The sequence below is a fragment of the Solanum lycopersicum genome, chromosome 1, assembly GCF_036512215.1.
Source record: "Solanum lycopersicum chromosome 1, SLM_r2.1".
NCBI classification, from domain to species: domain Eukaryota; kingdom Viridiplantae; phylum Streptophyta; class Magnoliopsida; order Solanales; family Solanaceae; genus Solanum; species Solanum lycopersicum.
This window is the reverse complement of record NC_090800.1, coordinates 32,988,494-33,013,400: the sequence shown is the minus strand read 5'-3', so window position 1 is coordinate 33,013,400 and position 24,907 is coordinate 32,988,494. Positions and strand designations below refer to the sequence as shown.

General features: G+C 30.8%; 1 protein-coding gene across 1 annotated transcript; it reads right to left on the bottom strand.

Annotated features, from left to right (window-relative positions):
* Positions 1–6,889: 6,889 nt before the first annotated feature.
* On the bottom strand, positions 6,890–9,037 carry LOC138341855 (uncharacterized). The gene is made up of 4 exons (XM_069293873.1): positions 8,579–9,037; positions 7,519–7,842; positions 7,266–7,427; positions 6,890–7,183 (listed from the first exon to the last, which is right to left on the bottom strand). The coding sequence occupies exons 1-4, from the start codon at positions 9,035–9,037 to the stop codon at positions 6,890–6,892; spliced, it is 1,239 nt and encodes a 412-aa protein (XP_069149974.1).
* Positions 9,038–24,907: the final 15,870 nt, after the last annotated feature.

The window sequence follows — 24,907 nt, the reverse complement described above, 5'->3', positions numbered from 1 at the left end:
CAAAAAAATACTTCATTAATTTCATAAGAACTCCAAAAAACATCAATAATTTTGTGATTGAACCCATTGTATAAATGGATGACTTGAGATAAACTAGAGCTGACTTAATAACAATGAAAAGATTTATCACCTTAAAACTTTTGACAATTGAATAATTTTGTGGTCCATGTGTTTATCTGAAAGTATTTTTGATCCTGGGTGCATAAACTTATAAAATAGTATTCGTTTATTTTCTTTCTTGTTCAATACTTCAAAATCTTTATGGAGATGTTCCAGCATATGCAGCACTGATCTAATTTTATGGAAATTGAACTTCCTGCAATAACAGGATCAGATCATTCACCTCTGTTATTGACCATGGATGAGGGTATGAATTCTTATAGGAAACCATTGAGGTTTCTTATATTCTGGACTGACCATGATCAATACGTAAAGGAAGAGTTTGTGTATTTTCTTTTTAAAGAAAACATCAAAAGGGCAAAATCTTATTTCACCAAATGGAGCAATGATGTTTATGGTGATATTTTTTAACAACTACTGATCACGTAACATATCGTAATCAAAGAGATCTATTTGAGGAAGATCGTAATGGTGAAAACAACAAAGTATCGCATAGGTTTTTTGGCCTCAGTAAGTTGGGTATGACTGGTTAGATAGTGTAGATAGTAATACTATATCTTTTCAAAACACTGTTAATGGTATAATGAAAGAACTTCAATTAAATAGAATTCAAAATAGACAAGGGGAGTGGTTGGTGAAAGAAAGTGAAATAGTTTCTGAACTTGTTTAATTATATGAGGATTAGTTTAACCAATATAAAGATGCTACATTCTTTTCGCATTTTAGACATATTACATTTTTGTGACAAACAGAGAAAATATTGGTTTCTATAAAGATCCTGATAAGGAGGAAGTAAAGAGAACAGTTTTCAAGATATTGTCAGAATAGTTCAAGAATTCATGGCTGGTAATACTCTTTCTAAGTCTATTATTTATCCTAAGTTGTGATATTGCCCAAAATTTACCAAGTTAATACCTTTGCAGAATTGAGATAAATTTGTTTGAATAATTTTATCAAAAAAATTCTATTTGGAGTAGTTCGTGAAAGAATAGAAGGTATGTTCCTTAAACTCATCTCTGCAAATCAATCTGACTATATAGAAAAAGTTTTCTTAACACAAAAGATTGTCATAGAAATCAGGAAAGAGGGTAATCCTTCTAATATTGTAATTAAGCTTTATATGACAAAGTCTCAAGATAGAGTATCATGGTTCTTTATGATGAAAGTGTTGATGAAGATGGGTTTTCATAAATTTGAGGTGGATTTAACTAGGAGGTTGCTTGCAAACATTTGTTATTGAGTTAGTATTAATGGCAAGTAACATGAGTTCTTTCACTCTACTAGAGTGGTGAAACTAGTTGATCCACTATCACATGTCGTATTTATTCTATCTGATAGCATTTTAGATAGGTTCTTAAAATCTTTATGAAAGGATGATCTATTTCGGGGCTATGGGTGCTAAAATAGAGTACCAATATAAACCATCCTGCTTCTGTAGATAGTACAATAAGTTTTGCATCTAGTAATAGATACTCATCGGTAAAGATCATGTCAATTTTAAAGAAGTATGAAATTTAGTCAGCACAGATAATTAAAAAGGATAAAAGTGCCTTCTTTATGTATCAAAATGCAGCTGCTGCCCGCACATTGCTGGTTCAGGAGTTTACAAGTTTTATTACAAGCAAGTTTCCACTCAAGTATTTGGGGTGTCCTATATCACATAGAAGGAGAAGGAAGGAGCATTACTTTGATTTTATTACAAGGGTCAAATCTGAACTACAAGCCTTGAATAGAAATATGTTATCCTATGGAGGTAAAGAAGTTCTAATCAATAGTGTTTTGCAATGTGTTTCAATTCACGTCTTGTCTGCTAGGATTCATGGAATGATATTTTGCTTGCTCAAAAAAGAAGGTTGTCTTTGTTTTAGGTCTTTATTTGATTTGTGTCAAGATTTTATATGCTAAAATCTATTTGTGGTTCAGAATCAAAACTCTTTATGGGCCAATATCATGTTGAATAAATATGGTAAGAAGCAAATCTCTAGTTTGGTACAATTGAGGGGTGGATCTTAGTTGTGAAAATATACTCAATAACAGGGATATCTTTGAACTACTTATTTGGTGGGAACCTAGAAGTTTAATATCTGTAATGTTGTTGGTAATTCGTCAGGGTTAGGTCCTCTTTATTCACAACCAACAGAACTGAAACCTTCAACAATTTGAGTAGATCAAGTCAAATCTTTCATGGATCAGATTAGACAGTCTGATTAAAATGATAAACCATGGTGGACATTCCATTTCTTGAAAATTTTCAATTAAAAGTTCTTTGAATAATATAAGAACGAGAGAGGAGAAAACTGACCTTTATTAGAAGATATGGGTACAAGGCCTCCCTTTAAAGATATATTTCATAACTTTGAAGTTGTGGAATTTTTTGTTTACAGTGGCTACTTAAATGAAACAATAGTTGTTGCGAGGCTCCAGCTGATGAGACTGTGGATCACTCATTTAAAAAAGGAGAAGTTGCAGATTCTTTATGGAGATATTTTGCTTGTGCAGGTGGTATTTTAGATCCATGTGTTCAAATGAAACATGTTTTGATCAAATAGTGGGATGTTAAAGGTAACTCTAGGCAAAAGATGACATTTAATGATACTTCAAATGTCATCTTATGGTTTCTTCGGAAAAAGACAAATACAATTCTACACGGTGCTTCATACTCTACTAATACAGTTATTTGAGATATCTCCAACACTACAAAAAAATTAATCAAGTTTCAATTAAAATATCCCAATATTCAAAATAATTTGCCTTAGAAGGCTGCTCTACTTGGTAGTTTTAGGCCTAGTTTTACATCTAGAGTGGTAAGGCGAAGTTACCACCTTTGGGATGGTTGAAATTTAACACTAACAGGGCATTAAGAGGTAATCTTTGCGCTGGCACTATTGAATTTTGTGTTAGAGTTTTTTGGTTATCTTTTGCGAGCAAGGGGGGGGGGGGTAGGATATAGTACTATTGAAACTTCACTCTATTCCTATGAAGGTTTAATGGTTGTTAATAAATTAATCTAGCAGTTTGTCATGTACTCTTTACCTTGTCTGAATTGGATTCTATAAGTCATGTTGCTCTTGGTGACAACGTTGAGTTCTTTTTATAACAAAAAAAATAAGGATGAGTGAATTTGTATTTTCTTTTCTACTAGATAGTTTATTCACCAGTTTACCTATGAGTTTTGTTGGACATTCCAATTCCCAATTGTGGAGTATGGTGTTGGCGCTATATAGTTTTAGGCTCAGATTTAATCTCTAACATTAGTAGTTTTTCTCATAGCTCCAAATCTAGATGGTAATATTAATTCTATGTGTTGTTCAATCCATCAGGTATTGATTGTAGAGAAGAGATAACTAATATTAGGTAGGTTGATCGAGCCTCATTTTTCTATTTGTAATTAGCAGGAATTGATATATACTAGATAAGAAGTCCGTGAATAAGTTATTCTGATTTACTTACCTCTACGAATAAACTAGGGATATGATTCAACTCATTGCCTCGTCAAGGAGAGGTTGTTGCATAGAGAATCAAGGTTAGACAAAGATCTAGTAGAAGAGGGATATGCTTGATCTTACCAAAATAGATCTGCTTACCCAATCTTATCCCCAACGAACTCTTGAACGATGACTCAAAGATAATGATGTGGCTTAGATCAGCCTGCTCTACCAACTATCAAGCCTCAAATTTTTTTCTAGACTTGATTTCTTCTTTGTTTCTATAATACGTTTAGGGTTTTTTTGATTTAGTAATTTGCTGGACCAGATCTCATTTGGGCCCTGCTAATTATTTGGCTCCTTTTATGTTAATAAAAAATGGGCTCCTGCCACCTAAAACCCAAAAAAAAGGGAAAATAACTTGTGTGTCTACTTTTTAAAAAATAATTACCATATTTGTCAGTATTATTTTTTTAATCATAAATGTCAATTTAATTGAATATTCAACTTCATATTTTTTTCTCGCCTCAAAATTTTCCCACGCCCGCAATTGCAATTTTTTCTTCTCTCTCGCGACTGCAATTTTTTCTTCTCTCTCGCGACTGCAATTTTTTTTCTCTCTCGTGATTGCAATTTTTTCCCGGCGACTTCAATTTTCTCTCGCCATTGCAATTTAAAGGTTAGTGTTGAGTAAGATCTGTTAGTTTAGGTTACTTGCACTGCATTCTGCGATTTTTGTTGGTCTCCTTTGCACTTAACTGATCCTTTAATGTGAGCTTGCAATTGTGGTCTTGACAGTGCCCAGATCGTTACGCCTTTCTTCTTTTTGTGTGGATTTATATTGAGATTTCGTTTGATTTATGTTTACGTTACTTGTGTGCCTTTTTGTTTGATGATTTATGTTGAGATTTTGTTTGATTCAAGTTCCTGTGAGTGTATGGTATTCAGGTCTCTTCTCTAATAAGTATGATCTCTTGTTAGCATCTGTATATTCATGTTTAATTCACTTTTTAGCATTTGTGTAATACAACTTCAATTCAGTTTTATTTTACTTGTTAGCATCTGTGTAATACAACTTTAATTCAGGTTTAATTCACTTTTTAGCATTTGTGTAATACTTCAATTATGTTTTAATTCACTTGTTAGCATCTGTGTAATACAATTTTAATTCAAGTTTAATTCACTTGTTAACATCTGTGTAATACAGCTTTAATTCATGTTTAATTCACTTGTTAGCATCCGTGTAACACAACTTTAATTTCGGTTTAATTCACTTGTTAACATCTGTGTAATACAACTTTAATTCAAGTTCAATTCACTTGTTAGCATCTGTGTAATACAACTTCAATTCAGTTTTAGTTCACTTGTTAGCATCTGTGTAATACAACTTTAATTCAGGTTTAATTCACTTGTTAGCATATGTGTAATTCAACTTCAATTCAGTTTTAGTTCACTTGTTAGCATCTGTCTAATACAATTTTAATTCAAGTTTAATTCACTTGTTATCATTTGTAATACATCTTTAATTAATGTTTAATTCACTTGTTAGCATTTGTGTAATACAACTTCAATTCAATTTTAGTTCACTTGTTAGCATTCGTGTAATACAACTTTAATTCAGGTTTAGTTCACTTGTTAGCATCTGCGTAATACAACTTCAATTCAGTTTTAGTTCACTTGTTAGCATTGTGTAATACAATTTTAATTCATGTTTAATTCACTTGTTAGCATTTGTGTAATACACATTTAATTTTATGTTTAATTCACTTGTTAGCATTTGTATAATACAACTTCAATTCAGTTTTAGTTCACTTGTTAGCATCCGTGTAATACAACTTTAATTCTGATTTAATTCACTTGTTAACATCTGTGTAATACAACTTTAATTCAAGTTTAATTCACTTGTTAGCATATGTGTAATTCAACTTCAATTCAGTTTTAATTCACTTGTTAGCATCTATGTAATACAACTTTAATTCAGTTTAATTCACTTGTTAGCATATGTGTAATTCAACTTCAATTCAGTTTTAATTCACTTGTTAGCATCTGTGTAATACAATTTCTTTTCATGTTTGATTCACTTGTTAGCATTTGTGTGATAAATTTTTAATTTAGATTTTATTAAGATTTAATTCAGTTGTTAGCAAAGTGATGCTCTTCTAGCAGATTAATCTATATGTCTCTCTCTAGTCTTTTAATAATAGTAATACACTCTTTAATGATGTGCAGAAAAAATATGACTAATATAGCGGTGATGCTTTATTTCAATGGACGATGGGATCCTAGCAACAAATATATTAACTACTTGGCAGATGGTGTGTTGATACACACAGAGTCAACGTTTGCCACCCTCGTTTATGTAATTGCTACTCAATTGTCAATAGACACATCAACAAATAAAGTTGAAATCAGATATAAAATTGATGAAAGGTCTCCTCCAATTCAAATTCATAATGATATGGGGGTAAAGGTATATCTTGAAACTAAAAAGGAACATCGAGATATGACAAGATACCCTTTATGCGTCACAACAACTGAACCAGTCAACTTGGAGACTAATGCTGCACTCATTCCACTTTTGTGTGTTCAGACACTTCAGGAGATATGAGGGTTATACACAATTCATACTTCTCTAATACATTTAATGGTATTGATGAAGCAATAGGGTTAATTGGATTCGGATCATGTGAGGAAGTTGATGATCTAGAAGAATTAGCACCAGGCATCATTATTAATCCCAATCACTCTTTATTTGAAAAAGATCAGGTGTATAAGAATAAATATGTCCTCACTAGTGCACTAAAAAGACATTCCATTCTTAATCATTTTCAATTCAAGACAACAAGATCAAGCGCAATAAGGTAAGACCTAAATTCAAGTCACTTTAAATTATTAATTGTGTATTAATATTTTTTCTACAGCTATTCAATACAGTGCCTAGGAGAAAGCTGCAGTTGGAGTTTACGAGCTTCAAGTTTGAACAAATCTGAAATGTTCAAGATTAGAGAATTTGAAAGCGAACACACTTGTTTGTTGCTACATAATTCATTATCGGAAAGGCTAGTATAATAATAAATATGTAATATATTTGTATAAAATCCTTCATTACCTATTTTACTTGATACTCTTTCAAGATTTTCAACATCAGCAAATCTAACTGTAGCTTTAAGCACTTGAGATTCTTCATTTTTATTTGATCCCATAACATGAGCATCGTTCTCTCTCGATTCATTTACAGATGCATTAACACGGAGAGAAAATGTTGTATATGTAATTAACATATTATAAAAAAACATATCAAAGTTAACTGAAAAATGAAATATCGAATTCGTGTCATTTATAGATTAACTGGAAGAAAATACTAAACTATATATTAAAATTATATTATGAATATAACAGAAATTTACTGAAAATATAAACGAACCTCCATTAAAATCTAATCCACCTGAAAATGTCTCGCCAGCATGCTTCTTAGATGGTTCCTTAACTTCTCGAATAACAGAGCTGCTACCACCACTCTTAGCAAACAGCAAAGAAATATCCTCCAATAATTGTTTGTTTGAGTTCACCACAAATTCTTTGATTTGATTGAATCCTAAATCAATCTTCTCTTCAAGCGCTTTGTTATTTTCATTCACCTAATAGATATTAAATCGTAACAAAAATATTAAAAAAATAACAGTTTTAAAATAAAAAGCCTAATGTTTAGTTTGTGTATACTTTTACAAGCTCTTTTCTCAATTCTATGACTTCATTGGTCAAAATGTCTAGACCATGATTTGATCCTTTAGGCTCCAATTTCAAAATTTCAGCATGGTAATCAGGAGTTTCAGGAAGCCTGAATTTAGATACTTCATCTTCACTGGCCACTATGTTCTCAAACTGAAAAATCAAATACACAAAATAACATTAGATATAGTAACTTGAGTTCAAATAAACAATGTAATAAAATGTATTAACTTTGTACAAATACCTTGTTTTTTGTAGGCATGAAGAGACATTTCTCAATATATTTTAACCATGGACTTTCTGCAATTGTCTTCCAATTCAAGATTCTTGGAATAGAATCAGCAACACGAATAGCTATATCTTCATCAACCTTTGAACAACACTCAAATATCCAAATTTGAAGAGCAAGAGGCAAGCCACCAATTCTATAGTACTTATGTATTGACTTAAGCTCATGCCTCACAGAATCAGACAATTTTTTGTAGACATCTAAACCCCACGGATATGAATTGAATTTTCCACTTTCCACAAGGTAAAAATCTCTATTGCTAATTTGGTATTCGTTGTCCTAATATGAAAATAAAAAATCATTAATGAAGTATAGAACAACCAATGAAACAGCCGAGTCATCATCTATGAATTTTTTAGCTAAAAACAGTGCACGTAGATGACTCTTTGGAACTGTGATTTTTTCCGAAAAATAACTACTCATCAAACTACATCTAGAATTGGGAACATTGATAGATGTGCCATCACCAACACAATTTAAGCCTGTAACTATCACAAATTCTCTAAGACCAAAAAATAACTTTTTGTTATTTATTTCAATAGCAAACACATCATCCGGTGTGTGTTTTCACTGTCTATTTATAAGACAATGAATAAGTTGTAGTTGTGTGCTTGATTTTGGAAGGTCAAGAAAGTACCCAAAACATGTATTCCTAAACATCTCAAGTTGTTTATCAGATAAAGATAGTTTGATTTGTTCAATGACACTATGATTAGTGTAACATGACCACCTACTCGAAATATACACAACATCAGGATGTTTCCAGAATTTACGATCCTGCATATGTATTAAACATGAATTAAAAATATGTTACTACATACTAAAGATGAATAAAAAATGAATTGAAGTTGAAATAAAGTTGAATTAAAGTTCAACTAAAGTTGAATTAAAAATGAATTAAAGTTAATGAAAGTTGAATTAAAGATAATTTCACATACTACATCTAAAAAACAAGCAGCAATCAACATACAACCCATTGCTAAACAACAAATAACTAAGAAGTACTAGCACATACCGGATATCTACTCTCTAGTAGAATGACACTTTTGGGTAAACGATTTCGTATTTTTCCATCATTCACCGGCCTTTTCTTCTCCAATCCATCTTTATTTTTCAAACTTTTTGACTGAAATAGAGGAGGTAAATCCTCAAAATCATCATCACTGTCAACGATTTTCTTCGATGTAGATGCCAAAGTAACACATATTTTTTTTGATTTCTTCATTGTTTTAACCTCTTTAAGTCGTTTTTTACCTTTCTTTTGCTTGTTGTTTTCTTCCTCATTGTTCTTCTCCTCATTGTTCTTCTCCTCATTGTTCTTATCTCCCGAAATTTGTGATATACCCAAACTAAAACTTGGAATTTCATTCGTAGAATTAGAAGACGAAACTTGAAGCTTCTTTCGATTTCTTCGATAAACTTTTGGATTCGAAGCCGTCACTAGACGCGGACTTCTTCTAAGACCTTCTTCCATTAACGATAATATGTTTTACTTTGTTTAAAATTTGTATAAAAAAGGAATAAATGGGTTTTAAATTGTTTTAAGTTAATATAGCTAAAAGTTGACAAAAATGGTAATAAATAAAAAGTGTACTTAAAATTGGTAATTATAAAATAAAAGGTCTTTGTTTATGTAATTTTTCCAAAAAAAAGAAGAAGTTGATGCCACTTAAAATACATCTAAAATTTCGATAAAAGTTAAATTTAACATTATTTTAAAAAAAGAAATAATTATTAACAAGAAAGAAAGACCCTTGATTAGTTTTATAAAAACAATTAGTTCCATTTAACTACCAATGTATTTTTCCAGCATACACCATGCCTTTATTTATGCCCCACTAAAGTGGGATAGAAGTCTGATAATGTGGGAGAGTTTCAATGGAAGCAAAACAGAGAACAAAGACTTTTAATTTAGTGATGTAGAGCACAATCATTAAAACAAAGGAAGAGGAAAATCTACTCAGGATTAATAGAGATATCTCGTCGTAGCTCAAAAAAAATTAGAATAAACGACGCAAGGAGATGAGTTTTTACTTTGAACTTTGTCCTTATAATAGAGAATGAATACGTGATGTTAGAAAGATATAGTTTTGGCACGATAAGAAGCTATGTCATTCCCATCCAAAAGACTGACTCTATAACGACCCATTATGCCCTTTTGAGTACTAGAATTTCTTATTTAATAAATGACTTCATGTACATTCTAAATGAGTAGCTTTGACTATTTATAAGTATGATTATATAATTAATGGGGTAATTTTTAGGATTAAATAATTAGTTGGTTAAAGAAAATAACTTTTAAATTAGTAGGACAACTTTCGGAACTTTATTGTTAATCATGTATAATAATAATGGTAGTAAATAATTTGTATATAAGAAATGAGAAAAAGGGAAACACTCATTGATTAGGAGAGAAGATAATCGAGAATTCGGTAAATCAATATGCCCCTAGATCTTTAATATATTAGATATATGGGTTGGATGATATTAATATATTAGATTGGAGGGCATGTAATTGCTGATGTGAATTTGAATTGATGCACTACAATGTGTTACTACTATGCATGTCTTTTACCAATATGTTTACAACTATCAATTCAATGATGTTTGTCATTAGAGAATTCAATCATTAAGATTGACTTATGTAGTTTTGATTCATTGTAAATAATTTAGGTTTGATAGAGTGTGTTTTCATAAGTAGGTGATTTCAATATTATTATTTTGTTATCATATTATACTTAAGTTTTCATATATTGAGATATATAATAATATATTCAATGTATTGTATTATATGAATTTCATTAAAGTTATTTTACATGGAAGAATTGAGACTTTACCCTAGACTTGAATATGTAGGAACAAACGATGTAGTGGATCATGTGAAATCTTCCATGCATCTGACTAGACAGTAAGATTTAAGTGATAAACCATGGTGGACAGATAATTTCTAGACAATTTTCTGTCAAAAGTGCTTGGAATACTATCAGAGAAAGAGAGAGGAGGAAAATGATTCTTATTAGAAGATATGGGTACAATGTATCCCTTTAATAGCTTCTTTATATTGTAATGTGTGGGGAAAATATACCATTTGGTACTTTAATGACACAATGGAATCCTAATGTTTCTCATTTATGTGGTTGCTGCAAGGTTCTAGCTGATGAGACTGTTGATCACTCACTACAAAAAGAAGAAGTAACATATTCTTTATGGAGATATTTTGCTGGTGCAGCTGGTCTTTTGGGACCATGGGTTCACGAGAAATATTTTTTGATGAAAAGGTGGAATGCTAAAGGTAATTCTAGACAAAGATAATATTTAATGAAATTTCTTATTGTTTCTTTGGAAAAGGAGAAATACAATTTTGCATGGTCCTTCTTACTATACTAACAGAGTTATTTGTGCTGTTACACTACACATATTTTCATCAAGTCGAAATCTATTTATCTCAATATTTCGAATAATTGATCTCAGATGGTTGCTCTATAGGATAGTTTCAGGCCTTGTTTTACATCTAGAGTGGTAAGGTTGATTTACCTCCTTTGGGATTGTTAAAATGTTACACTGGGGCATCAAGAGGTAATCCTGGCGCTATCACTATTGAATTTTCTGTTAGGGATTCTTCTAGCGATTTGGTGGTAGCGGGGAGGCTTAGGATCCAAGAAACAACAAACATAGTAGGTGTAGCTATGGTTTTGAAGGAAGGACTTAAATATTTTCTGGTAAATGTTTTTCACCGGTTAAAATGGAATCAAATTCTTTATCAATGATTTATATGTGGAACAAAGATCGGATTGTTCCTTGGAAGTGACTTTGGAAGTAAATTCATTGATGACAACAATAGTACTACACACCTTAAGGGAGGGAAATACTCTTGGTAATTACTTCACTAATTTAACTTCTAAATTTGAAGGTACTTTTGAATGTAAACCTTTTCAAGATATACAAGTTGCAAGTAGAAGAATCATCAATACAGATAAATATGATATTACTCATCTTAGGATAGGACAATCTATACCTCTGAAGGTTCACTGGTTGTTAATAAACTTATTCTAGTAGTTGGTTATGTACTCATTACCTTATCTAAATTAGATTCTATTGGTTATATATCATTCACCTAGTGAAATCTTTGAGGTGTCTTTTATGATTAAAAAAACATGATGAGTGAATTTGTATTTTCTTTCTAATAGATAGTTTATTGACCAGTTCACTTACGAGTTTAGTTGGATATTCTGACTACCAATTGTGCTGATCTCATATGAGTATGGTGTAGATGCTGTAGAGTTTTAGCATCATATTCAACCTCCTTCATTAGTATCTCTTCTCATAGATCCAAATCTAGATGGTGGAATTCATCCTATGTATGGATCAATCCATTAGATTGGGATTGAAGGGCAGGGATTACTAATATAATCTAGGATGATCGAGTCCCATTTTTTGTTTGTAGAAAAGGGGGAATTGATAATTACTAGATAAGAAATTCATAAAGAAGTTTATCTAATTTACTTACCTTTATGAATGAACTAGGGATATGCATCAGCTCATTGGCTCATCAAGGAGAGGTAGTTGCATAGAGATCAAGATTAGACAAAGCTATAGTTGAAGAGGTTTATGCTTAATCTTAACAGAATGGATCCTCTTACCTAAGCTTATCTTCAATGAAATCTTGAACGACGATACAAAGACGATGATAAGGCTTAGATCAACCTGATCTGACAAGCATCAAGCCTCATATTTTTATCTAAACGGGATTTCCTCTTTATTATTTATTACGTTTAAGTTATTTTACTTTATTAATTTGCAGGACAAGATCTCAGTTAGGCCTGTTCATTTTGTTTGCTTCTTTTGTGTTCATAAAAAATTGTCTTTTGCCCACCTTAAACCCAAAAAAAAATTGTTAACGCCTCTTAAAATACATCTCTAATTTTTGTAATGGTTAATTTTAAAATCAATTTTAAAAAAAATATATATTAAGAAAAAAAAGACCCTTGATTTTTTTTTAAAAAAAATTAGTTCTATTTAACTAGCCGTGTATTTTCCCATCTACACCATGCCTTTATTTATGTCCCACTAGAATTAGATAGAAGTTCAATAAAGTAAGAGAGTTTCAATGGAAAAGTAACACGGAAAAAAGACTTCCAGTTTAGTGAAATAGAACACAATCATTGAAAGGAAGGAAGAGGAAAGTCTACTTCGGTTTAATAGAGAATCTCGTACTAGTTCAAAAAAGAAATAAAATTAATGGGGAAAGGAGATTAGTTCTTTCTTTGAACTTTTTCGGTAAAAAGAGACTGTGATGGTGATCTTAGACAACTATCTTTTTTTGAACAGCAACTAGCTCAGTCAGTTCCCTCCAATAGACCGACATTATTTCGACCCATTAGGTCGTTTTGAGTACATCGTGTACATTCGATTGTTTATGTTTCTGCGATTTTATCGTCTCTGGTTATAATGAACATATACACATATAGTATATATATCCATTGTTATAAATATAATTATTGTATCGCTTTGAAAGAATTCATATTTTAATATTATATAACTTAAAAGTACTACATATAAGCTTAGATATTATATATTTTTAAATAGATATGAAATTACTAACTTATCAAATGAAGAAATTCACTATACAAGTTCAAAAGGGATAATTTCTTTTACGTTCAAGTTTACTTTCTTATTCGAATATGCTAACAAAATTTTGAATTTTTTCCTAAGACATATATAACAATTCTTTAATCTATGCAACTTAAATATTTCTTTTTATTACGAAATTCATTTGTATAGATATTCTTATTTTCTTCATTACTTTCTTTTTAATGTTTATTAAAGAATAAATGAATTATTATTTCTTGAATAATTCATTCATTCGACTTTCTTGAGTTCTATGATAATGACAAATAATCAAATTAATTTTGGCATATTGAAACCTTTTTAAGAACCTATTTTTTAGTAGTTTTGATGTACTTAATATTAGTAAATAAGTAAGTTGCAAGTTCAATGCAATTATTACAGGAAAAATACCTAGTTATATAATTAATAGTACTCTCTATAAACTCCAAAGGTTTGACAAAACACTAATTAATTATTCTGGAAGAAAAATCCCTATAACTTGAAAGTCATTATATCAATATTATATTAAGGACAAGTCTAAGAACAAGAGATACAACCCCCAAAACTAAACTTACACCTTAAACAAATGGTCTGAGTCCGAAAAGAGTTGACTTTAACAGGAGAGATGCACAACATCCTGAGAGAACTTGTTAACCCTTGAATCTGGTCTCGCTCCATAGTCACCTTGTTGAGGTCTATCAATAGCTGCCTGAAGATGATTTGTACTCAACAAAAATAAGATCAAGTGCATAGTATCGTGTACTGGTAGGATCACACGAGTTTTCCATTTAGTGTAACATAAGTAAGTCAATACAATATTCCAAACATGCACATACAAAAAATATATAATAGTGATTATCACATGCTCAAACACTATTAATTTATATTCATTGGTCCTCTCATAAAAGTCAAACTATTAGCATACAAAATTGTGGTACTTGATTCAATATTTACCGGAACATGGTTCTTGCAACATAGGATTTTCTATATTTAATTCAAACTACAAAAGTTGTGGTAGTCAATAAAATACATGAATATATTTCCTCTTTTTTTTCTGTAGATCTTCCGGGAAATCAAGACATCTTTTATAGACTTGAACATATTTTGGTTAAAGTTATATTTAATATTTTTTTGAAAAAAAACATGTCATTGTATGGCTTCTATTGGTTTCACATACTTTATTTTGTCTGTACTTCAAGTGTTAACGAAGGCCGAATAAGGAAAGAATCACTAGTAATCAATTGAATTTTTTTCATTATACCAATGTGTTAAATGTGGATATACCTAATTGAGCAATATACAAATTCATGTCTTTTTATGTTGTGTTGAAATCACGAAGCCATGAAAGTTTTATTTTTAAATTCTCATTGAACTGTTCCTTATTAAAAATATTAGTTGTCTGCTTGTTTTTTTTTTTTGGATTTCTTTCATCTTAGTATGAAAGAAACAAAAAATGATAGTTGATTATTCGGAAAAAAATTAGTTTTCATTAAATTGATGTGTTGCATCTACACTATTTACATGGCAAATCAAATATATAATTGTCATAGTTATTAAAGTTTATTAAGCACTACAATAATTTTAAATCATGAACATTCAGAAGAAAATAAAATTAAAAACATTGCAGTGTCGTAGTAGTACATCAAACACCTTACGTAAAAATGAGGTCACTAATGATTTTGGTCCTGTAAGAACTATAACTTATGCAACAGATTGCTCTAGAATATTCTATATAAGACCAAAATCTCATCTTATCGGTATGGTACAAAATATTTTTGATATTTATTATTCCTTTGATGGGAGCGTAGTTGTTGTTTTCGCTAATGGAACAAACATATTCTATGTATCCATTGTTTCAAGCAATACTTTTTCCTTTTAGACTTAACTAGGAATGTTTACCGAGTTTTTATTATTATTAACGTGTATTTTATAGCACTACACCCCATGATTGCCGGAAGTGAATCATGCTTATGATCGTATGACATTATCACCGAGTCTTACCAATTTTATGAACTTAAATTTTATTTCCCCTTCTCTTTCTTTTCTTTTCAATTATATCTTTACATATCTAGTTTAAGTTTAAGTTTTATGACATATTAATGGACAAAAAATAGTATGTGTATTTCTTCTAAAAATTTATGATCTTGAATTTAGGATTTGTTCTCCCTTCAAGACCAAATTGAAAATGTCGTCAATACAAGATTGAGTTAGGAAGTCATTTTTGAAAGTATGAATCACATCATGTATCAGTCAACAAAAAGATCTATAAGTATGTTTATGGTGATACAAAAGTTATTTCAGCTTAAATGATATATCAACTTATCAGACCAACTTTTTTTCATCACTATCAAAACTCACTAACACCCAATTCCTCGGGTGTGTTTAGTTTTCATGGAAAATTCTTTCTTCAAAAAGAAGTGAATTGCGGTCTCAGTTTTCAAGAATGACGGAGCAAATTTGTATTGGTTCCACTGTTAAATTTTGAAGAACAAGATGTTAGATATCTTTTTTTCAAAAAGGAAAAGAATTAAGCTATCATTCTTGGTATACTTTTCAATCTAGAATTATAGGGTAAACATCGAATGTGATCCAGAATGAATGGCCAAATGAGGTACGTGATGCTTGTAATCAAATTAGAAGGAGAGCGTAACTAGTTTATAGGAACCCACACTGCCTAAAAAAGAATTAGTGGTTGAATCTGCGCCACATATACACCATTTCTCGATAAGATGCATGTCATTAAAGATTTTTTTATAATTTATAATAACGAACACATCGGTAGGTATACTTTGACAACCATGTTATTACTCGCATGAGGTTCGAAATAACAATAATGGGAGTCTGCATAAGTAATATAAAAATTATCGGCACATAGTACACATACATTAGCCATCCAACTATTAATAAAGATTTTTAGTTGGCAAGGAAAAACGAAATTGAGAACATTGGAGAATTGCATTGTCATTTGATGCCAATAAAATTCCCCCTAGACATCTACAGCTACACGATAAAGAGAATTTTTTCTAGTATTTTGTAATATTTACTCTTAAAATCTGATACGCTTTGAATTAGATTTAACATATAATATCCTACTACTATTGTCCCGATCACCTAACAATGCTTAATATACGCAACGAGTATAAAAGCAGTTTGAACTGGAAAATCTTGTCATATTAAACATCATTCTCAGGTGGATACTACATGTTATTTTACATTCTTCTGCTAGAAGTTTTCCCTAATCACTCTTTTAAGATATTGGCTCCTAAAATATATCCCATGTTTCGATAATGGTAAAGTTTTAAATGAATTTGTTTTTAGTTCCATATCCTCTGGTACCCATGGAATGTACTTCTCAAATTCGACTTATTCCTTTCCTCGCTCCTATATTGTGCACATTCAATTACGAAATTATCAAGGTAGGTATTAACTACATAAATGCAAAACCCCTCCACTAAAATAAGTAATTCAAGTATAAAAATTCGAATAAATGGATGATTTAAAATTAAAAACTAAGATTGACAAAAGAAAAATATTCGATCAGTGGTAAGGCATCCTCCAATTTCAAGAACAAGAACTACAAAATCAATGTCAGTTATAAGATTAAGAGCTATCCTATGCTAGTTCAAAGGCAAAAATTAAATCAAATAAGAGATGCTCGACAAAAATAGCACCTAATTATTTCTTCTTTATCATTCCCCACCTGCCACATAATGTCCAATTTCTACTCCTCCGTGTATTTACCATGAGATGTTAGAGTCAGGGTGTATAATTTTATACATTAATATTTATTTTTTTTCATTAAATGTTTGTAATTCTTTACAAAGAGCATTAGTGCCTCAAATATATTTGATTTACCCTAAGCATAATCATGTTGGCGAACCTTTACTTTAACTTTCACAAATTTATCAATTATCTCTACTATATTTGTGGAAACCCTTGTGTTTTCCACAAGTATTGAAGGAATAATTGATAAATTTTTCAAAAGGAAATGAGAGAATCGTCAACATCATTATGTTGAGGGAAAGTTAAATGGCTTTGAGGCATTAAAACATCTCCATAAAGATTTTGAAGTATTGAACGGGAAAGAAAACAAACGAATACTAGTTTATAAGTTTATGCACCCGGGATCAGAAATACTTCCAGATAAACACATTGATCACAAAATTATCCAATTTTCGATAATTTTAAGGTGATAAATCTTTTCATTGTTATTAAGTCGACTCTAGTTTTTCTAAAGTCATCCATTTATATAATGGTTTCAATCACAAAATTATTGAAGTTTTTTTGAGTTCTTATGAAATTAATGAAGTTTTTTGGGTTTCATACTATATATTTATTATATCATAAATTGTTTAAATAATTAAATCAATTGAAGTCTTTTTTAAACTAGTGAACAATGAAAGTAAAGCATCAAAGAGAAAAGATAGCAATGTACGTAGACTTAAGTATTTAAATATAAAAACATTCCACTAAAATAGCTAATTCACGTATAAAAATTCGTCTAAAGGGATGAGTCGATCATAAAAATATAGATTTACCATATTAGAAGATTCGATCATTGGTAAGGTTTCTTCCAATTTAAAGAATACCAACTACCAAATCAATGTAAATTATAAGCTCAAGAACTTTCCTTTTCTAGCTCAAATACAATAATTAAATCCAATTTTAAATGCTCGACCAAAGTAGAACCTCCTTATTTCTTTTTTATTATTCTCCACCTTCAACTTAATGTCCAGCTTCTACTCCTCCGTGTAATTCTCATGAGGTGTTTATGAGTCAGGGTGTATAATCTTATACATTTTTATTTGTTTTTCTCATTAAATATTTATAATGTTTTACAAAGATCTTATTGCCTCAAAGCCATTTATTTTCCCTGAGCATAACCATTTTGGCTATCCTCTACTATCACTTCAAAAAAATTATCAATTATCTCTACGATACTTGTGCAAAACATTGTATTGTCCACAAGTATAGAAGATATAATTGATAAATTTTTCAAAACAAATCTAGAGTATCCTCAACGTGTTTCTGTTGAGGAACTATCAAATGTCTTTGAGGAATTTGAAAATCTCTATACAGATTTTGAAGAATGCAACGAGAAATAAAACAAAAGAATGCTAATTTATAAGGTTATGCACCCGGGATACGAAATACCCCAAATAAACACATGGAGGAACAAAAGTTGTGAATAAAGTCGTGGTTTGGGAAGTTCAAGAAGAAACAAAAAGTTCTACTTTTGTCGAGCATTTAAAGATAAATTTAATTGATTTACCTAAGATTAAAATGGAGAAGATTTGTTGAACTCATAATTTTCATGGAGTTGGTAATTGGAGTTCTTGAAATTGGAGTTATGCTTGGAAATTACTTAACCAGTGGTTGAAACTTTTAATGTGATCAATTCTTTTCCTTGTTTTTAAGTTACTTGTCGTTAATCTTCTGTCATCCATTTTTGCAATTTTTTAGATCACAAAATAGATGGTTTTGGAGTTCTTATAAAATTACGTAAGTTTTTTAGTTTCTTTGATCTTTAATATTTTTGATATTATGAGTTGTTTAAATTAGTAAATAAACTGTAGCCTTTTTTAAACTAATCATCAATGAAAGTGATGGATCAAAGAGAATATTCATGCACTAATTAATGTTCAGTCATGGTTCTAACACTATGGAGATTGTTGCATCTACAAGTTACACGTGAGCTAGCTATCTATGAGATGGTAAAATATTTTGTAATGAGATTATAACACACCCATTAACGGTTAGAATATGAGATAAGATTTTTTGCGTTATTTAAAAACTGATATGAAGATATATAGAGGAACACGATACGGTGAATTCTTTCAAACTATTGTATTATTCTCTCTTAAAATCTGATAAGTTGTGAACTGGATTTGTTATCAACTGTCCTACTACTGGAGTCATGATCAACTAACTATGCTTAATTTACTCCACAAGCTTAAATAAAGTGGAATTAAACAATCATGTAATACTCAACAACATTCTCATGTGGATACTACATGGTATTTTCAATTCTTCTAGAAGAATGTTTTCCTAATCACTCTTGGTATTAATTATTCTGTCGGTGTTAGCTTGACAATAATTAATGATGTACATGTTGGAGTTGATAGTATTGACAAAATGTAGGATGCAGACATAGTTGATGAGAGTAATTTGAATTGAGCGAACCAGTAGTTAAATTTCATGGAAACCAAGAGCATCATAAGGAGAATATTAAAATTTTTGTATCCTCTCATAAATTTTTGCAAGATATAATTATTCATAATTCTGAATACGAGGTTATTGGCGGCACAAAAGACGATCAAGCAATAGGGCTTCAGAAAATTACCATTCTCATGAAAATATAAATAATATGCCTATTGAAGCAGATATGTCTCGCAAATTGATTAAATCTGCAAAAACAGGGAAGAAGCATAGGAATGAAGACTTACATCATCCAATAATGAAATAGAACAGATGAAATAAGTATGGTAATAATTTATGAAATCTCTAATATGGAACATTCGGTCTCTAAATTCCCAAGAAGCATTCCATAGAGTGAAATATTGCATATTATTCATTAATTTTATTTTATTAGCTTTGTGGAACCATTTCAACATGTCAGATGTATCAACAAATATAGAAGAATGTTAAAGATGACCCTAGTGAATGAAAATTACAGTGGAAACATTTGGTATTTCATTAATTTAGGGTCTTATGTTACCGTGGTGATTGATACAGTGCAACAATTCACACCATGTTTAACACAACAACAACAATCTAATAAATTTCATATCACTTTAGTCCATGTAAAATAGTAATGATTAAGATAGACAAATTCTATGGCTAGATATATTAGATGACAACAACTATTGATAGCTCTTGGTTAATTGGTGGAGACTTTAATGTAGTCTTGGTTCAAGATATTGATTATGAAGACATTAAGACATGTATTTAGAGTTGTGATTGATTTGATATTCAATTCAAAGGCATCCCTTTCACCTGGTTGGAAGAAAGATTAGAAAAGTTGGATTCTCTTATGCAACACTAATTTAATTTAATGGAAATTGAACTTCCTACAATAACAGGATCAAATTATTCACCTCTGTTATTGACCATGGATTAGGGTACGAATTCTTAAAGGAAACCATTGAGGTTTCTTATGTTCTGGACTGACCATGATCAATACATAAAGGAAGCGTTTGTGTATTTTCTTTTTAAAGAAAACATCAAAAGGGAAAAATCTTCTTTGACCAAATGGAGAAAGGAAGTTCATGGTGATATTTTTTAAAAACTACTAATCAGGTATGATGTCGTCAAAATCAAAAAGATCTATTTGCGGAAGATCGTAATGGTGAAAACAAAAAAGTATTGCATAGACTTCAGGCGAAGTATACAAAGTACTTACATTTTGAGGAGGTTTTTTGGCCTCAGTAAGTTGGGTATGACTTGTTAGATAGTGTAGATAGTAATACTATATCTTCTAAAAACATTGTTAATGGTATAATGAAAGAACTTCAGTTAAATAGAATTGAAAATAGACAAGGGGAGTGGTTGGTGAAAGAAAGTGAAATAGTTACTGAACTTATTTAATTATATGATGATTAGTTTATCCAATAAAGGGATGCTACATTCTTTTCATTGTTTATACATACTTAATTGTTGTGACAAACAAAGAAAATATTGGTTTCTATAAAGATCCTGATAAGGAGGAAGTAAAGAGAACTGTTTTCCAGATATTGCCAGAATAGTTCAAGAATTCGTGGCTGGTAATACTCTTTCTAAGTCTATTATTTATACTATGTTGTCATATTGCCATAAATTTACCAAGTTAATACCTTTGCAGACTTGAGATCAATTTGTTTGAATAATTTTATCAAAAATTTTTTATCTAGAGTAGTTCGTGAAAGAATAGAAGGTATGTTCCTTTAACTCAATCTGCAAATTAATCTGACTTTTTAGAAAATGTTCTCTTAACACAAAAGATTGTCATAGTAATCAGGATAGATAGTAATCTTTCTAATATTGTAATTAAGCTTTATATGACAAGGGCTCAAGATAGAGTATCGTGGTTCTTTATGATGAAAGTGTTGATGAAGATGGGTTTTCTGAAATTTGAGGTGGATTTAACTTGGAGGTTGCTTGCAAAAATTTGTTATTAAGTTGTCATTAATGGCAAGTCACATGGGTTCTTTCACTCTACTAGAGTGGTGAAACTAGTTGATCCACCATCACATGCCGTACTTATTCTATCTGATAGTATTTTATATAGGTTCTTAAAATCTTATGAAAGGATGACCTATTTCGGGGCTATGGGATGCTAAAATAGAGTACCAATATAAACCATATTGCTTATGTATATAGTATTTTATGTTATGCATCTATTAATAGATACTCATCGGTAAGGATCATGTCAATTTTAAAGAAGTATAAAATTCAGTCAGAGCAGAAAATTAAAAAGGATAAAAGTGCCTTTTTTATGCATCAAAATGCAGCAACTGCTCACAAATTGCTGGTTCAGGAGTGTACAAGTTTTGTTACAAGCAAAGTTCCACTCAAGTATTTGGGTTTCCTATATCACATAAAAGGAGGAGGAAGGAGCATTACTTTGATCTTATTACAAGGGTCAAATCTTACCTACAAGCCTTGCATGGAAATATGTTATCCTATGGAGGTAAAGAAGTTCTAATCAATAGTGTTTTGCAATGTGTTCCAATTAAAGTCTTGTCTGCTAGGCTACATGGAATGATATTTTGCTTCCCCAAAAAAGAGGGTTGTCTTTGTTTTAGGTCTTTATTTGATTTGTGTCAAGATTTATATGCTAAAATCTATTGGAGGTTAACAATCAAAATTCTTTATGGGCCAATATCATGTTGAATAAATATGGTAAGAAGCAAATCCCTATTTTGGTACAATTGAGGGGTAGATCTTAGTTGTGGAAATATAATCAATAACAGGGATATCTTTGAACTACTTATTTGGTGGGAACCTAGAGGTTTAACATCTGTAATATTCTTTGATAATTCGTCAGGGTTAGGTCCTCGTTATTAGCAACCAACAGAAGTGAAACCTTCCACAATTTGAGTGGATCAAGTCGAATCTTCCATGGATTAGATTAGACAGTCTGATTAAAGTGATAAACCATGGTGGACATTTCATTTTTGGACAATTATCAATTAAAAGTGCTTGGAATAATATAAGAAAGAGAGCGGAGAAAACTGACCCTTACCAGAAGATATGGCTACAAGGCATCCCTTTTAAGATATATTTCATTAACTTTGAAGTTGTGGAATTTTTTTTTACAGTGGCTATGACACAATGGTTACTGCGAGGCTCTAGCTGATGAGACTGTGGATCACTCACTAAAAAAAGGAGAAGTTGCAGATTCTTTATGGAGATATTTTGCTTGTGCAGGTAGTCTTTTAGGACAATTTGTTTAAATGAAACATGTTTTTATTAAATAGTGGGATGTTAAAGGTAACTCTAGGCAAAAGAAGACATTTAATGAAATTTCAAATGTCATCTGATGGTTTGTTCGGAAAAGGACAAATACAATTCTACATGGTGCTTCTTACTCTACTAATAGAGTTATTTAGGATATTTCCAACACTACAAAAAGTTTAATCAAGTTTAAATTTAAATATCCCCGTATGCAAAATATTTTTCCTTAGGTGGTTGCTCTACTTGGTAGTTTTAGGCCTAGTTTTATATCTAGAGTTGTAAGGCGAAGTTACCACCTTTGGGATGGTTGAAATTTAACACTAATAGGGCATTAAGAGGTAATCTTTACGCTGACACTATTGAATTTTGTGTTAGAGTTTCTTTTGGTGATGTTTTGGGAGCAAGGGGGGGGGGGTAGGATATAGTACTATTGAAACTTCACTCTATACCTATGAAGGTTCAGTTGTTATTAATAATTTCATATAGCAGTTGGTCATGTACTCTTTACCTTTTCTGAATTAGATTCGATTAGTCATATTGCTCTTGGTGACAGCTTTAAGGTTTTTTTTATAATAAAAAAACCAGGACGAGTGAATTTGTAGTTTCTTTTCTGCTAGATAGTTTATTCACCAGTTTACCTATGAGTTTTGTTGGACATTCCAATTCCCAATTGTGTTGATCACATATGAGTATGGTGTTGGTGCTATATAGTTTTAGGCTCAGATTTAATCTCTAACATTAGTAGTTTTTCTCATAGCTCCAAATCTAGATGGTAATATAAATCCTATGTGTGGTTCAATCCATAAGATATGGATAGTAGGGAAGAGAATACTAAAATTATGTAGGTTGATCGAGCCTCATTTTTCTATTCGTAAATAGCACGAATTGATATATACTAGATAACAAGTACGTGAATAAGTTATTTTGATTTACTTACCTCTACGAATCAACTAGGGATATGATTCAACTTATTGTTTCGTCAAGGAGAGATTGTTGCATAGAGAATCAGGGTTAGACAAAGATCTGATAGAAGAGGTATATGCTTGATCTTACCAGAATAGATCTGCATACCCAATCTTATCCCCAACGAACTCTCGAACGACGACTCAAAGATAATAAAGTGTTTTAGATAAGCCTCCTCTACCAAGCATCAAGCCTCAAATTTTTTTCTAGATTTGATTTCTTCTTAGTTTCTGTATTACGTTTAGGGTTTTTTTGCTTTAGTAATTTGCTGGACCAGATCTCATTTGGGCCCTGCTAATTTTTTGGCTCCTTTTAGGTTAATAAAAAAGGGCTCCTGCCACCTAAAAGTCAAAAAAAAAGTTGATGTCTCTTAAAATACATCTAAAATTTTGATAAAAGTTAAACTTAACATTATTTTAAAAAAAGAAATAATTATTAACAAGAAAAGAAAGACCCTCGATTTTTTTATAAAAACAATTAGTTCCATTTAACTACCAATATATTTTCCAGCATACACCATGCCTTTATTTATGCCCCACTGAAGTGGGATAGAAGTCTGATAATGTGGGAGAGTTTCAATGGAAGCAAAACAGAGAACAAAGACTTTTAATTTAGTGATGTAGAGCACAATCATTAAAACAAAGGAAGAGGAAAGTCTACTCAGGATTAATAGAGATATCTCGTCGTAGCTCAAAAAAAAATTAGAATAAACAACGCAAGGAGATGAGTTTTTACTTTGAACTTTGTCCTTATAATAGAGAATGAATTGGTGATGTTAGAAAGATATAGTTTTGGCACGATAAGCAGCTATGTCATTCCCATCCAAAAGACTGACTCTATAACGACCCATTATGCCCTTTTGAGTACTAGAATTTCTTATTTAATAAATGACTTCAGGTACATTCTAAATGAGTAACTTTGACTATTTATAAGTATGATTATATAATTAATGGGGTAATTTTTAGGATTAAATAATTAGTTGGTTACAGAAAATAACTTTTAAATTAGTAGGACAACTTTCGGAACTTTATTGTTAATCATGTATAATAATAATGGTATTAAATAATTTGTATATAAGAAACGAGAAAAAGGGAAACACTCATTGATTGGGAGAGAAGATAATCGAGAATTCGGTAAAACAATATGCCCCTAGATCTTTAATATATTAGATATATGGGTTGGATGATATTAATATATTAGATTGGAGGGCATGTAATTGCTGATGTGAATTTGAATTGATGCACTACAATGTGTTACTACTATGCATGTCTTTTACCAATATGTTTACAACTATCAGTTCAATGATGTTTGTCATTAGAGAATTCAATCATTAAGATTG

Bases quoted from the DNA above. Each gene is read 5' to 3' on its own strand.
- LOC138341855 (XM_069293873.1), bottom strand. From the start codon at position 9,037: ATGGAAGAAGGTCTTAGAAGAAGTCCGCGTCTAGTGACGGCTTCGAAT. The intron at 7,843-8,578 runs GTATGTGCTAGT...TTTTCATATTAG, and splicing joins TACTAGAGAGTAGATATCCG to GACAACGAATACCAAATTAG. The intron at 7,184-7,265 runs GTATACACAAAC...AATATCTATTAG, and splicing joins TGAGAAAAGAGCTTGTAAAA to GTGAATGAAAATAACAAAGC.